Source organism: Dasypus novemcinctus, chromosome 21 (genome assembly GCF_030445035.2).
Source record: "Dasypus novemcinctus isolate mDasNov1 chromosome 21, mDasNov1.1.hap2, whole genome shotgun sequence".
Lineage (NCBI taxonomy): Eukaryota > Metazoa > Chordata > Mammalia > Cingulata > Dasypodidae > Dasypus > Dasypus novemcinctus.
The window spans coordinates 56,976,106-56,991,514 of record NC_080693.1 but is presented as its reverse complement, the minus strand read 5'-3'; the positions used below and the strand labels follow the sequence as shown (position 1 = coordinate 56,991,514).

At 35.2% G+C, this 15,409-nt stretch overlaps 1 protein-coding gene across 2 annotated transcripts in view; it reads right to left on the bottom strand.

Moving 5' to 3' along the window:
- The window catches only part of SKAP1 (src kinase associated phosphoprotein 1), a 302,678-nt gene that overhangs the window by 211,895 nt on the left and 75,374 nt on the right, over nucleotides 1-15,409 (bottom strand). For both annotated transcript variants that reach the window (XM_058284059.2, XM_058284060.2), the window contains one exon: nucleotides 7,268-7,366. In XM_058284059.2, the coding sequence (XP_058140042.1) occupies nucleotides 7,268-7,366 (99 nt within the window). The remainder of the gene's footprint in view (nucleotides 1-7,267; nucleotides 7,367-15,409) is intronic.

Genomic DNA, 15,409 nt, shown 5'->3' with positions numbered 1-15,409 from the left:
AGGGCACTCCTTGCACGCATCAGCACTGCGCATGGGCCAGCTCCACACGGGTCAAGGAGGCCCGGGATTTGAACTGCAGACCTCCCATGTGGTAGGCAGACACCCTATCCATTGGGCCAAGTCCACTTCCCTCCAAATTATTTATAAAAGATACTGCTCCCATTTAAATCACCTTGGGAAGAAGATAAAACCTTAAGGAGGCAAGAGAGACACAAGTGTCTGAAGAACTTGACTGGAACTTGAGAGGAATAGCTTAAGAACAAGGATCACTCTCCTGCAAAGCTGTTTGGGTGCCATGCTGAGCTCACCCAGGTGCGGGAAGGAAGACAACCCCTCGGGGCAGTGTGGGCAGAGGAGAGCCCACGCCCACGAGGGCCGTCTCAGTGTCCTCCCGGCTCTGACACTCTGTTTCAGCCGTAAAACCTGAGACCCGTGGCTTCCTTAGAGTTTAGCTTCCTCCTCTGTAAAACACAGACGGGCTTAGATCATTACCAAATCTCTTCCAGCTCTAAGATTCCGTGAAAATGTAGACAGGGGAGTTAAATTTACAAGTAGTTAGTCTAAGTGAAAGAAGCCTAATGGAAGATATCCAGCCATCAACATATGTGGGAGTGCTTTACTGGTAACCAGACCGAAAAGTCAGAGTTTAAATGCACACCAAGAGCCAACCATGCTGGGCTAAAGAATAAAAATGGGCGGTTCATAGACAGATCATTGTTACTGTTTTTTTATTCTTCACAAAACATGTATAATCCTTTGTAATCCTTTTTAAGTTATATAAATTGCTGTCAATTTTGAAATCTAGTTTGTCATCTTCATCAGTGATTTATACCAGACTATATAAACGACATGATGTCTTAGATCTAATAAGACATTTATCTTCATGAAGGAGGTCACAGAGATCCTGAGTGACAGTTTACTTACTCTTATCACAGTTAACTCAGCACCAAGTCCTTAATTTCTCCCAATGATCTGAAATTGGATGAACTTACCTGGGACCAACAGAACTTATCCAGAAATCCACCATACTCAGGAAAGTACGTGCTCTACTGTAGAACTCATTCTTTGGTTCAAAAACACAAACATGGAAACAAGTTTTGTGTCCTTCCATAGTATGCACCTCTAAACACACATACTTAACTTCTATTAGTGTTGACAAGAATCATATGCATTTATTAAAGAAAAATATACTTGTTAGCAACAAAGATGAAAGTAACTGTCTGAAGAATAAAAAGAAAATAAGATAAATGCTTATTGTATGTACGTATGTATGTATATTTACACATTTACATATGGAGGGAGTACTTTGAGTGATTTTCACTATCTTACTATCAGAGAATGAAAAGGAATGAAATATTTTAAATAAATTTATATAATTTATGTAACTTTAAAAAAATACACATGAAGAAAGTAATGGGCCTGACCCCATGTGAGAAGGAAAAAATGTCTCACTGTGTTTAGACTATTAACTTACATAGTACTAGGGTACCAGTGACTGAACCTTCAATATGCACAGTTTTCTCCAAAGCTGTCAGCAAGATTCTGTCTAAGATTTACCCTAATGGGTAAGTTCACTTACCTTAATGCATCATTAATTCACATAACTCAGCAAATATTTTAAGAAGTACAGTTCATTTACTCCGTGAAACAATATAATTTATACACTAAAAGAAGGCCTTATATACAATTTATAACACACAACTTATAACTGGGATTTCAAACTGGTTTGTGAACAATTTTTGCAGTCCCTTGAAGTTTATCAGGCATGCTCTAGGTAGAGTTAGATGGCAAAACTAGTTTAATAAGTGGAAGTTTCAGGGATAGGATTTCAGTTCAATAACAGGAAAACTTTAAAAATGATTAGAGTGCCTAATAACATGACCTTGAACATGTACAACAAAACATGAAAAAATGGGGAAATCTAAAATCTCCAATTACAGTTTTAACATAGTCCTTCCAGCAAATAAAAGATAAGCTAGGATAAAAAAGATTTGAATAGCACTATTTACAAATATCAAAACAGTAAGAGTTTATTCAACACATACTTCTGGAGCATATGAAGCACATGCGCATAAACAGATCATGTTCTAGGCCACAAAGGAAGCCTGAATAAAATTCAAAGAATCAAAATAACATAGACTATGTTCTGAGGCTATAATGTAATAAAATTAGAAGTCAATAATTTTTAAAAAGTAGGTTTAAAAATTCCTAGAATGTGTCATGATGATGGGAACGAGTGTTATTGGGGGGGGGAAGGGGGGGTGGGGGGGTGGGGTTGAATGGGACCTCACATATATATTTTTAATGTAATATTATTACAAAGTCAATAAAAAAAATTAAATTAAAAATAAATAAATAAAACATAAAAAAAAATTCCTAGAAACTAAAAAAAAAAAAAAAAAACAAGAACAAAAACACAAGAGCTTCTAAATAACAAATAGATTAAAGAGGATAACCACAAAAGAAATTACAAAATACTTAGAATGGGATTAGAAATTATAATAAAAGCAATATATATAAAGTTTTGTGGGATGCAGTTCAAATAGTACTTAGAGGATAATTTTTAGCTTTGAATACATAAATTTTAAAAATCAACAGAGGAAAAAGCAGTGAAGAGAATGAGATACATATAGAAATGTCTTTGTAGAATCGGCATCTACAGAGGACAAACATTCAGCTCATTAGAACTCTCCAAAAGCACCAGCTTTGCAATCTATTTGAATTCCAGTCCCCTCATGGATTAGATGTCATCCTTAGCCAATTTCCTTACTGCAAAATGGGGATAACTAACTTCCTCTCACAGGTGGTATAAGAATTAAATGAAATAATCCACAAAAAACACTTAGCATAGCTTAATGAACATTCAATATCTGGTTCCTTTTGCTAGATGACTTTATTGTCCCTTCCAACTCCTGGACTCCATGGTTCTAACTCTGGTACAGTAAAGTTTAAGACAAACTTGAATTCCAGCCACAAAAACCTAATAATAAATTAAGCTCTCATTTTTATTCCACCGTACTAAAATAGATTTGTTTAAAATATATTCAGATATAACATATTCTTCTCATTCTTATAAAAATAAAAACCCCAGATTATCAATAAAACCTATTATTCATAATCTTAAATCCAAAATTGACTTGTATTTCAGAACTAAAGTGAAAAAAAAGTGCAAACCTAAGGCTATAAAACACTGATTTTCTTTATTTTCAGAATCTTATATATATATATATTTTTTTTTTGGCAAAAATTTTTGTCTTTTTTTTAAAAAAGATACATAGATCACACAAAATGTTACATTAAAAAAATATAAGAGGTTCCCATATACCCCACTGCCCACACCATCCCTATATATTTTTGGATGTATCTTTCAGAAAAGGCGAGGAGCTGAAAATAGCCACTAACAATAGGTTCTCCAGTTATTTGTATAATTCTCCTCCAAAGATGGTTACATTTCTTTACTTTTGCAGTTCTCTTTCACTTATTCTTTTTGGAAAATAAAAGCTTCCCATACCTTCAATATCCTGATATTAAAAATCTCTAGAAAGCATTCTTTCCCACTTCATTCCACGTGTATCTGTCCAATATCTGTTCACTTTTCTTTATTTAAAATTGCAATTTAATTAGGTTTCTTCTTTTATAAAATAATTTTATTTTTCTCTTTCCTCCAGAAGGAGTCACTATACTCTATTTATAAGACCCATCACTTTCCCCAGCCTATTTTTTTAAAAAATGTATGTAGATTGGGGCTCTTCAGTATACTAATGACATTAGTTTACAGACACATTAAAATCTGCTGTATATTTTAGACACTGAAAGCACACAGATCTTTTGTAAAGTTTTATACTCTGTGCTTCATACCAATATTTTTTCTTCAATATAGTAGAAGTTCTGCCTCCCAAGTTGAGAAATGTAAATGTTGTGACCTGTTAACAAATTTTCATTCCCAGTGGTGGGGCTATGCTCTCCTGGGTGTCTCTCCATAGGGTACAGCCTGCTATCCTCAGACTGAAGGCATTTACAAAGGAAAAGCAGAAGGAATTGCAATTAGGCATCGACATACTCTTGTTTATGCATGGTTTAACCTGTAACCCTGGTTTTCATTTTTGGCTGTGCACCTGGCCAGGTTTCCATATTCTTCTAGATCTCTTTGTAGTTTTCACAAAGGCATGACCCAAATACGACACGCATGATGGTTATTGCTACTTATCACTCAAGTTATGGGTGGATGGGTCAGACTGTGTGTCCTTCTAGAACTATAAGTTTAGGACATGGGTCTGGCTAGGGGTAGAAGACAACAAAACTGAAATATTTTTACATTTTAATGGTGACCTTTAATTTCTACTAAAGATAAAATTCAAAAAGCTTAAAACAAAGAAGGTTAAAAAAGGAAAGACGACCCTGAAGGATTACCTTAGTTATCTCACCAGCAAATGGAGACACTGACTTGATATTTGTTCATTTGTCTGCTTGCTAATAGTGTGTCTCCCCAATGAGATGGTAAGCTCCAAGAGGGCAGGAACCATGTCTACTTTTTCACTGTATATCTCATTAACAGCTTAGCACAGTACCTGGCTGTTACCCTGTAATCTCTGAATAAGTATCTGTTAAAATAGTGATCCAGTAAATCAAGCATTACTATTGAGACAGTGGTAAAATATAATTAGACAGGATATAAAGTTTACCCCAAGTTCTAATGTCTCTGTAAGCCTCTCTTTCATTTCGTAGAAAATGTATTTAGTTTTTCAGAGGAAGGAACAAACATTTATTGTGCCTATTATGCATCGGGTACTCAGACACTGTGCTAGAGAGTCAATTCTTAGAAGAAACTGTTTAAATATTATCTCATCATCCTAAAATCAAGCTTTTAACAAATAAACAGGTCTATTCCTAACTGTACCATTGACTGTCATTTTGGGAATTCTTTTAACTTTTAAGTATAAAACTAAAACCAGAAATGTATTAAAAATTTAATATTACTAATATAAATAATACCTCACTTATGGGAAACCATTATAAAACAGTTTTCCACTTGAGAATTTTCCAGATAACAGATTTACCTCTTTCAACATGAATTTTTTTAAAGCTTTCAACTACTTTTAATGAAAATGTTTTTAAACATACTATGCATATTTGTAAATTCTTAACCCAAATGCCTGGATCATTAATCCATCTTTTTGGATAAGTCAGGTAAAAATAGCGGAAAGGTTAAGAGCAGAGGTTCTAGAACCACATTGCTTATGTTTAAATCCTGCCACTACTGCTTACTAGCTATGTGATCTCAGGTAAGTTAACTTCTCTGGGTCTCACTTTTCTTATCTGTAAAATGAGAATATCCTCTTAGGGTTGCTCTGAGGGTTAAATAATAATAATATATTTAAAGTGCTTAGAACACAGATGCAAGACACCATAGTAAGTGCTCAATAAATGTAAGCTTAAAAAGTTTTAATTTATTAGGTACTGAGTTTTTAGAGGCAGAACTTGGGCCATTTCCCTCTATAATACAAAATGGCTCCAGACTGCTATGTTTTTTGAGTTCCCATATAAATTTTATTTTCTCTATAGCTTCTGTTTTCTATGTTTAATTGTTTTCTTGTTTCTTACCTCAATATTATCTGAGGCTTTATAGTACCTGTTCTTCTACTTTGATGCTCTACTCTACTTTCGGCTGAGAAACCAAAACACTATAATGGTTAGAAATTTGTAAGAGGGCCTCCAGGGTTCTCACAAGAATAAGTGTTAACTTGGGACTCAGTAGCAACTATTATATTTTGCCTTAGAGGTCTTTCTCACTTACTTATTGTGTTCTCAGCTGTGTTTGGGAAAGTTGGAAATACTGAATAAGTGACCTATGGATTAATGAGGCACCATTGTTCTAATTCTGCCAAGCATTAGATTAATCAAAAACAAAATGAAATGTTGGTTTCTTCATGTTTTGCACTGTTAATTTTCTACAATTACTGATCAACTACCAATGTAATTAAGTTTTCAATCCATACAATTGAAATTTAGTGCAATAGCTAAGCCAATACAACCCTGTGAATACAGATCCTACGTTATAAGGCCCAATTTTTAAAACCTGGATATTACTTACTGTGCTAGTATACAAAGCTTAAACAAAATAAAATGTGTCTGTTATTACATCTGTAATTCTGATGTGTAGGTTATCAGTTCACTGAAAGAGGGGGAATATGAATAATTAAAAGGGTTAAATGAAATAACAAGTAATGGATAAATTAATCAAGACGAGAAGTGAGAACAGGTATACAAATGCTTGGGAAATGATAAAATAGCAGAAAAAATAGGAAGGAAAAGAAATGAGAAAGTTACAGACTATTAGAGAGAAGTAAGGAATTATTTACCAATTTTACTTCCAAACCTTAAATGAATAATATGCTTCCAATTTAACATCAATTTAGTAGCATCCTTCCCTTTTTCCCTCACAGGGAAAGGGATGATAGAGACTTTGATAAGATAACCATGTGCATTAGTGATGATCAAACCTTCTGCTCAGGTGGCCAAATGCCAGAGAGGCATAGTGAACCCTTGGGAGTTCCATGCCTGAGCCAGAAACTGGCAACTACCAGGCCAAAATCTTTACATTCATGTATTTTATCTTAAAAATGCATGTATATTTTGAATTCCACTCTATTACATACCAATGTATGCTGTAATATAAAAAATCATATTTATAACAGATGCATTATTTAACTCCTCTTATTCTCATATCTTAAAGTAAAATTGATGCTCCAAGAAAGATTTGCATTGTGGTTGCTGTGGCTTCCCCTTTTGTTGGAACAACACCAGTACTGTCAGGGTGTATGAGAAGCATGGGTGAAAACGATATTTTATAATATAGAGAGCTCAAGAGTTTCAAATGATCCACGATAAAGTAATAATCCAATAATCATTAAATTAAAGTTCCCATTTCTCATACTCGTACTCAGTGAAGCTAAGAAATCTGAAAGAACGGTAAACTGGGTCCTGCATCTTCAAAATGCCCTCAGCTCTCTAGCTACAGTTCTTATAAAAAGATCAATAATGATGTCTTCCTGCTCCAGTACGGAATTAGTGTTTCCCTAAATACATTAACTTCAGAAGTATTGAATTACCAAGAAGAATCAGCATCACAATGAAACAAATAGTTGTTCTTTGCAAAGCCGTGATTACCAATACCGAGAACCCAATGATGACTGCTTGATGCAAAATTAGAAAAGGCAATGGCACAGGAGTAACAGTGTCACCCCAAAGAGAGAAAGATGACACTCACCCTCATCCAGATAATCTGACAGGTGGGAAGGGCCAGGAGTTCCACTGTGATTATCATCAGAGCTGTCCTGTCCGAGGAAGTTTTCAGTGTGCTCTCCTCCTGCGGAAGAGAAAAGAAAAAAAAAGGTATCTTTATAAAAGTATTTGTAAATCTCTTCTGTTCTGGTATTCCCAAAAAGCGATATAACTTACTTGATGAACATGACCAACATCCACTGACATATGAGAAACAGATAAATAATTCAAGAACTAACTTACATGGGTGGGAGATTTTTCACTCAAGTAACTCTAATTAGAACTCAGCAACTATTATCACAGAGTGGAGGGATCTCTTGACAAGAGAGAAACTTCTCCATTGTATCACATTTAAAATGAAAATACAGCTATATAAATATGTATATACCACGTCTTAATTACAATCTTTACTTTGAATGTCTCTTTCTTTTTATAGTTCCAAATGAAATAGAAGGAATTACACAAAGAATTAAACTTCTATACCTAATATAAAGTAACAAGGTCAATATTCTTTCCTTCTCTGAAAAATAGAAGTCAAAACAGAGAAATCTAGACCTTGCTGTTTTCTATTCTTGTTTAAATCACTACTTGTTTTGCAACCTTAAGAAAGTTCTCTCTTTGTAATTCTATTTTACAGCCTATGCAACTGACCTCTTAGGAATTCTAAAAGCCCTAAGAAGGTAATATTTGTTCTGTAAAATGGCTTTGATAAAAGGTAATGTATATGCAATACTGAATTATGCAATTAAAACACTGCTAATCCCTTTTGGGTGTTTTCAACATACATTGGATTATATTTTGTAGAAGTGGCCAATGCTATTATGATACTTTAAAAGGTTCAGACGGAAGATATTAGCTCATTCAGGAGCCGGAAGAAAAGGCTAAGCATTGCAAATGGCTTTCCTTAAAATCCCCCAAACAGAGGTACAGTCTGCTGGTAAAAGGACATCACAGCTGCTCAGTTCATTTCAAAAACATGAAAAGGGGATTTTCAGCTGAATTTAATATTATCTCAAATACTAATTTCCAAAGGAAATCACCAATGCTAATCTCAGTAAACACTGTAGAGTTTTGGCCCTGGATTTCAACTAGGGAGCAGTGAAACCAAACAACCTACATAGAATCTGTATTGCCTCACTTTGAAGGTTTATTTCCTACAATTAAAATAGAAGGATAGGGAGGGCATAAAATGATAAAAAAGAAAATGGCTGTAGTCTTCTCTTTCCATAAATTAGATGATTGTATCTAGACTCTTCCAGGAATACTCAGTGGTCGATAGATGTCCATAACTGAGTTGAACACCTGCAAATACTGGATTTTAGAAATATACCAGAATTTATTGTGGAAAAGAAAAAGTAATTTAAAACAATCTTACAGAACAGTTGCTGGTCGAAGCCAGACGAAATGCTCTCCTTTATTAGTTTAGAGATCAAGGCACAACAGCTTATAGTTATGCTTAAAGTCTCACCATATTTCCATTATGACCAGAAAAATTTTCAAATGCTGGAATAAGGGCTGAAATGCTCAAATTTTATATCAATGCAAATCCACTGTAATTATATTATCAACATGATCTAAAAGTACTGCCTGCCAGGTTAAAGGAATTTTTTAAATTTTGAGCTGAATCTAAATTCACTGAATGAATGAGAATAGGAGGAGGAAGAGGAGGAGAGGAGAAAAAGAAGTGGTGGTGGTGTGGTGGTGGTGGTAGTAGTAGTAGTAATTTGTATTGCCAAGCAAAATTTAACATTTGTAGGATATACTGAAATTATTTATCAACTATCATTCTGTACTCAAAGCTTTCTGCTTGCTTCAGAAATTTGTCAAATCTAAAGAAAAAAACTTACTCTTCCAAATTCTAGCACCTAGCCCTTTTTTTTTAAAAAAAGAAAGCAGATCAGAAAGATATTGTTTTGTTTTACTGTTTGTCTAAAGAACACTTTATTTTGTAATAATTTTAGATTTATAAGGTGTTACAAAGATTAAACAGAGAAAATATATATTAAAAAAAAAATACACACACACACACAAAGTAAACAGAGAGTGCCCGAACACATTTCATCCAGTTTCCCCCAATGTCAACTTGTTAGATACCAGGGCACATTTATCAAAACACAGAAATTAATACTTGTACATTACTATTAACTAAACTACTGACTTTATTTAGATTTCACTGGTTCTTTCACTAACATTCTTTTTCAGGATGCCATTCAGGATATCACATTACATACGGCTTTGTTTTTAATCTCATCCAAAATACCTGCCCTGATTTGGCTAACTTCAAATGAAAAAGTCATCTTCACATGATTCCTGTGATTTCTGAGTATAGTTACCCAAGATGGGAGACACTCCTGTGCCAAATTCAAGACCATGCCTTCTTAAAGTGTACAACGGAAAAGGTGAACAACCAACGCAGAGCAGCTAAACAGAGCCTAGATCATCAGTCCTAAAAATGGTCGCAATGGGGGAAACATTAAAAAATATGTTTTACACCAAAGCATAATTAGTTACTGATGATAGAGATGTTGCTATAAGGGTTTTCAGTGTCATATCAAGTGGCCCAACTCCCTTGGGCACACACAGAAACAAGCCTCTAACACTATATAAATAGACACTCCCCTGTAATTAAAAATGATTACAACTACTCAAGATTCATGGGTGAAAAGTTTTATAGAAGAACCAGCAATTACTGTGGTCATTTTGGATTTGTTTAAGTTTAGAACATCATTTTTCCTTAAAACATAACCTCAAGAGTTCTCCGGATTTGTCTATAGCTCTAACAATTGCAGGTCCAAGAAGCCACTGCTATAGTCCAGTGGGATCAGACATAAATGATCACAAACTATAGTGACAGACATTTGCACTCAGCAGCTCTACAATTAGGGCTTAGCCACTCCATCTGCTTAGAGCGGCTTTCTCACAAGCAAGACCCCTTACCACCAGAGACACATTTTCCCACTGTAATCTGCTCAGAATCAATATATTTCTAAACAGATATATATTCTAACATACCATATCTCCATTAATCATATGCACTACCTCCAGTCCCCTTCTCTTGTATTTCTAAAGAAGATCTGGGGAAACTATAGCAAATTTTTGCCTGCTATTAGCTGGTAATTTGCAGCTCTATCTTAAGTGTCGTAAGAATTGGGCACTAGGTACACTCCTTAGTATATTCAATAGCAGATTCTCCACTGAGTATCATGCTGAGGGGCCTATAAGGGGGATAATTCCTCTACTGTTCTTTCTTAGAGTCAGACTTGATTTTATTCATGTGCCATAGAGTGATAAGTTGAGAATTTCTGAGGGTTGGAGCAGAAAGATAAAGCAGCTTTGTGTCAGGTGTAAGGTAATTATTTGCTAGGGTTTCTGTGCTATTTGTTTTTATTCCCTGTGTTTCCATTAACAGTTAATGAGTTTTCCCCTTTAATTCTAAAATAATAGCTTGGCCACTAGAAGTTGGCTTTTTCTGCCATGGATTCAACCAGCTGTTGCTGCTCCATAAACTTTATGGAGAAGTGAATTAAACTGCTAAAAACTTTCATTTCCTAATTCAATTCCAAATAAAACAGGGGCGAAAATGAACCAGGATGATATTCCCCTTGTAACTATTTTGACTCACAGCAAACTTGTCTGGTTCCGAACTTGCATATAGGGACAAAAATGGTCATTACGTCAACAATTTTACCAAAGAAATGAGAAAGAAACTAAAGACAGAAAGCAGTTTAGGCATCAAACACAAAATACGAAATTAACATAAAACAGATAAAACATATAAATACACATTTGCTTATTCATTATGTAAAGGCTCAAATTTTTCTTGAATGTTAGTGAAATCATCATCTTTTATTTCTTTTCTAATTAATTGTAATATTACATAATTTTCATTCATATCTGCAACCAATGGTTAACACAGCTATAGTTCAAAACTTTCCAGGGGTTGCTATCACTTCACTAAGAATCTTTGGATAGTATAAGGAAACAGAAATGAATGTTAAATTGTTTAGGGTTTTTTGTTTTTTGTTTTTATTGTTGCTACTGTTGGAAGGAAACACACGACTTCCAACTCTACTTAATATTTAAGAACTTGTGAGACTCACAGCTGACTTTTTAAACTAATAAATAAATCCTTACTAAAATGCTATAAATAAAGGTCCCTGATCCAAATCCAGTTAGTTTTCACGCTTGAAAGCATTAATGTTGCCAGATTTTCATGGACCAATTTAATAGTAATGTAGTTCCCAAAGCTGAACTATGGTAAGATTAACAAAACTGCTGCTTACCATTCCTTATTCTAACCATTCACCTAAGTTACTGAATATAACACCCAACTAAAGATCTATATTGGATACAGATGTGCCCATATATGTGAAATGTTACTCATATGTAAATACATTACAGAGCACATTTGCAACACCAAAGCTAAAGTTCTGCCAACACTTCTATTATAAATTACACACCTTTTGCACATACTTATGCATTAGAAAATGTATGGTGTTTCCCACAGAACATCTTAGAGGCTTCAGCAGTTTCTAAATATCCATTTGGATCTGCGTGGTTAGTTCTTGTGATTAATCCATGTATAGTGAAGGTCTCAAATTCTTCTCTGTTCTATACAGTCTGACTTTCAGTCTATCTCTCTTTTTTCTCCTACATTTATCCATAACTCAATGTATAAATATTCTCTTTTCCCAAGGCCCTGGCAGTGGGTATAATAGCATTCAATGTCATTAAGTCTACAGGATAAATGATGGGTCAGATAAAGAAAGTTTCAATTTATCATTCTTTTTAAAAGTTGTTCCAACTAGGTCTTGAATGCACAAGAAGTAAATTCAGCCTACATCTAAATTTTTTGGCTCATGATTCTATTTACTAGCTATATAATCTTGAAAAGAATAACAAACTTCTTAAAAACCTTTAAGAATATCACTAGTAGAGAGTAGAACAATCTAAGTGATCAGAGTTGGAACCAAATGGATTAGACATGCTTTAAGTCACTGCAACACCTGTGAATCCAGCAACCAAAGGGAAGCTTAACAGTGCTCCCAAAATAAACTACATCTCTCAATGGTGAATTGGGCAGGAAAATGCCCAGTGGGAGCCAATTGAAATGGTTTTTTTTATCCATAACTGTGCTTCAAAATAATAGTTCTTTGTGATGTAGTTTTTCATTTTGGCCAGTAGGGTGAGCTGCAGTGTATAGCATCATCCTAGTTCTTAAAAAAAAAAAAAAAGTAGCCACTTTAGGAACCCTTCTACACCTTTACCTCCCCTGCCCCCCAGAAAACGCTGAGATGTTTAACCCTTCTCAGGTTTCACATGAAGGCATAACCCCTAGACATTAACAAACCGGAGTCCTGGAGGCAACAAATATAAACTAGATAATTGTATATGTGACAATGTATACCTCACAAAGCAAATTACAGCCTGTTAGCAATCATCCTGGCTTTACACTAATACATCATTCTACCTACCACTGTTGTTGGTCATCAAATACTAAAATAGAACTTACTGAGTTAGAATATTTTAAATAGTAATGATATTTGGGCAGAATTCAACTATGTAAACCTAGTTATTAGGTTGTGGATATACATATAAAATGAATATATTTATCATACAGCAACCAGGCAATCAGAGCATGGAATTATTGGTTCATAGTTCTGTTTCCCTTGGATTACTGTATTCCCCGTCCTTAATTCTTATTACAAAGCTATTCAACTGGATTTTCAGCATGTTTTGACTTATGGAAAAAAATTACTCGTAATAATGAACATATGACAGCTTACTGAACATGGAACTCTTACTGGAGGCAGGCTCTGGGTCAAACTCTTCATGTACTGTTTCACTCCTCAAAAAAAAATCCTGTGATATATTATTATCCCAAAGCTGCAGATGAAGAAATTGAGACACAGAGATTAAATAATTTTCCCCTAAGTCACATAAGTGACTCATAAGTGGCAAAGCCAGGCTTTTAATCCACCTTTTCTGATTGCTAAGCTCTTGTTCTAATCCACTGAGCTGTACAGTCTCCAAGTATACATGCTTTATAAATTAGATCATTAGTCAAAGGCAACACATACTGAAAGACAGTCAATGACTTGAATTTATGGCATGTCTCATAAATTAATATTTTTTTTACTTCAGTAAAGTAAATAAATCTATAATCAAACGTGTGAATTAGTAGTAGTAACACTAGGTATGGAGACTGGAACTGATTAACAAAGGTAAATGTGGCCACTGATTTGGCCCAGAAGGAGCTGTTCCGATTCACAGGTTCATACATATTGTCTGTAGTATTGCAGTAGTGAATTTTTATTGTAAATACCACGTTTGGCATGAATTTCATGGCTACAAAATTTAATACAACTACTTCGGGCTTAGTTCAAAATAAACTGAAAGTTTCCCAGCATCTTCTCTTGATCCTATTGGATTCTGGGATTTTTGGGTTTTTTTGAAGGAAGTAGCAAGGATTGAATCTGGGATCTTCCACATGCAAAGCAGACACTTAACCACTGAGCTACACCCACTCCCCATGAATCCTGGCTATTTCCACCCTGCTTCACTGAAAATAAACCAAGCTGTTCCACACCCAAATAGAGCTTTGACCTGGCTTGATTAAAGAATGGATTTCCTTACCATACCATCATGCTTTAAATCACACAACAGAAAAATGCTTTGAAAAACATAATGCCACCTTAAATGCAGCTGTTTTATTACCATGTGCTCACCTTAGCACTCACTTCTAATCCTGATGTATTTTAGGATCTATTACACCTTAATTAGTGGAACAACATAACTTAAAAAAAAAAAAAGCTTCTTGACAGAAACTATAAGTCCAGCTGGATTCCAATATCTGCCGCTAAAGAAGATTGGGACTAAAAAAAGAGAGTCCTGCTCTTCTACTCAATCTATAGGTTACAGGCAGATACAAGAAAAGTTTTACAAATGTTCCAGGAGTAAAACATAGAACAGTACAGAGTAAAGAATGAGTTACAGTTAATATTAGAAGGCCTGAAAATGTGAACCAACTTTTAACATACTGAAGAAAAGGTGAGAGTTCATTGTAAGACAGACCTGCTCTATCATAAGTGCTCTAATTTCCAAGGGTGACAATTCAGCCTCCCAGGGCCACACCCCAAACAGAGACTCTTTCATGTACAACATGTTGTTCAAGTAACAACAACAACAACAACCAAAAACACTCACTGCCAATGACACAATTCAAAGTTTGGTCCTTTTGAGGATGGAAGTTTCACAGGATATCTCCTTAATTTTTAAATGTGTTTTTTTCTTTTTTTATTGAGGTATCACCAACACAAGTAAATTGCATGAATCTTAAGGGTGTGAGGCATCACTTTTTAAGCTTAGGAAAATATCTTTTAGAAATGAAATTTTGATCAAGAACTTTTTCAGGGGAAGCAGACTTGGCCCAGTGGATAGGGCATCCATCTACCACATGGGAGGTCCATAGTTCATACCCCAGGCCTCCTTGATCCATGTGGAGCTGGCCCGCGTGCAAGGAGTGCCCTGCCACGCAGGGGTGTCCCCCGTGTAGGGGAGCCCCACACGCAAGGAGTGCACCCCGTAAAGGAGAGCTGCCCAGCGTGAAAGAAAGTGCAGCCTGTCCAGGAATGGGGGACACACACACGGAGAGCTGACGCAGCAAGATGACACAACAAAAGGAAACACAGATTCCCATGCCGCTGACAACAACAGAAGAGGACAAAGAACACGCAGCAAATAGACACAGAGAACAGACAACCGGGGCAGGGGGCGGGAAAGGGAGAAAAATAAATAAATAAAATAAATCTTTAAAAAAAAAGAAGAACTTTTACAGGCTGACAAGTATATGTTAAATACATGTCAGTAGTTCAAGGAGAATAGACAGGTTTATCTATTCACCTACTATTTGCCTCCCAAGAGCCAGGGGTAACTGGGAGCTTTATTCTGCATGTTACATTAAATTCCCTTGTCCGTAACTAAGCAGTCCATTTCCTGTATTCATGATACTTTGGCCCTCCTGGTAAACAGTGAGTATTAAATAAGTTTCAGGTAGAAGTATGTGTTGATGGGAAGCATAATGAAAAATTAATGCTTTCTAATGGAATTGGACCCACCCATCACATTA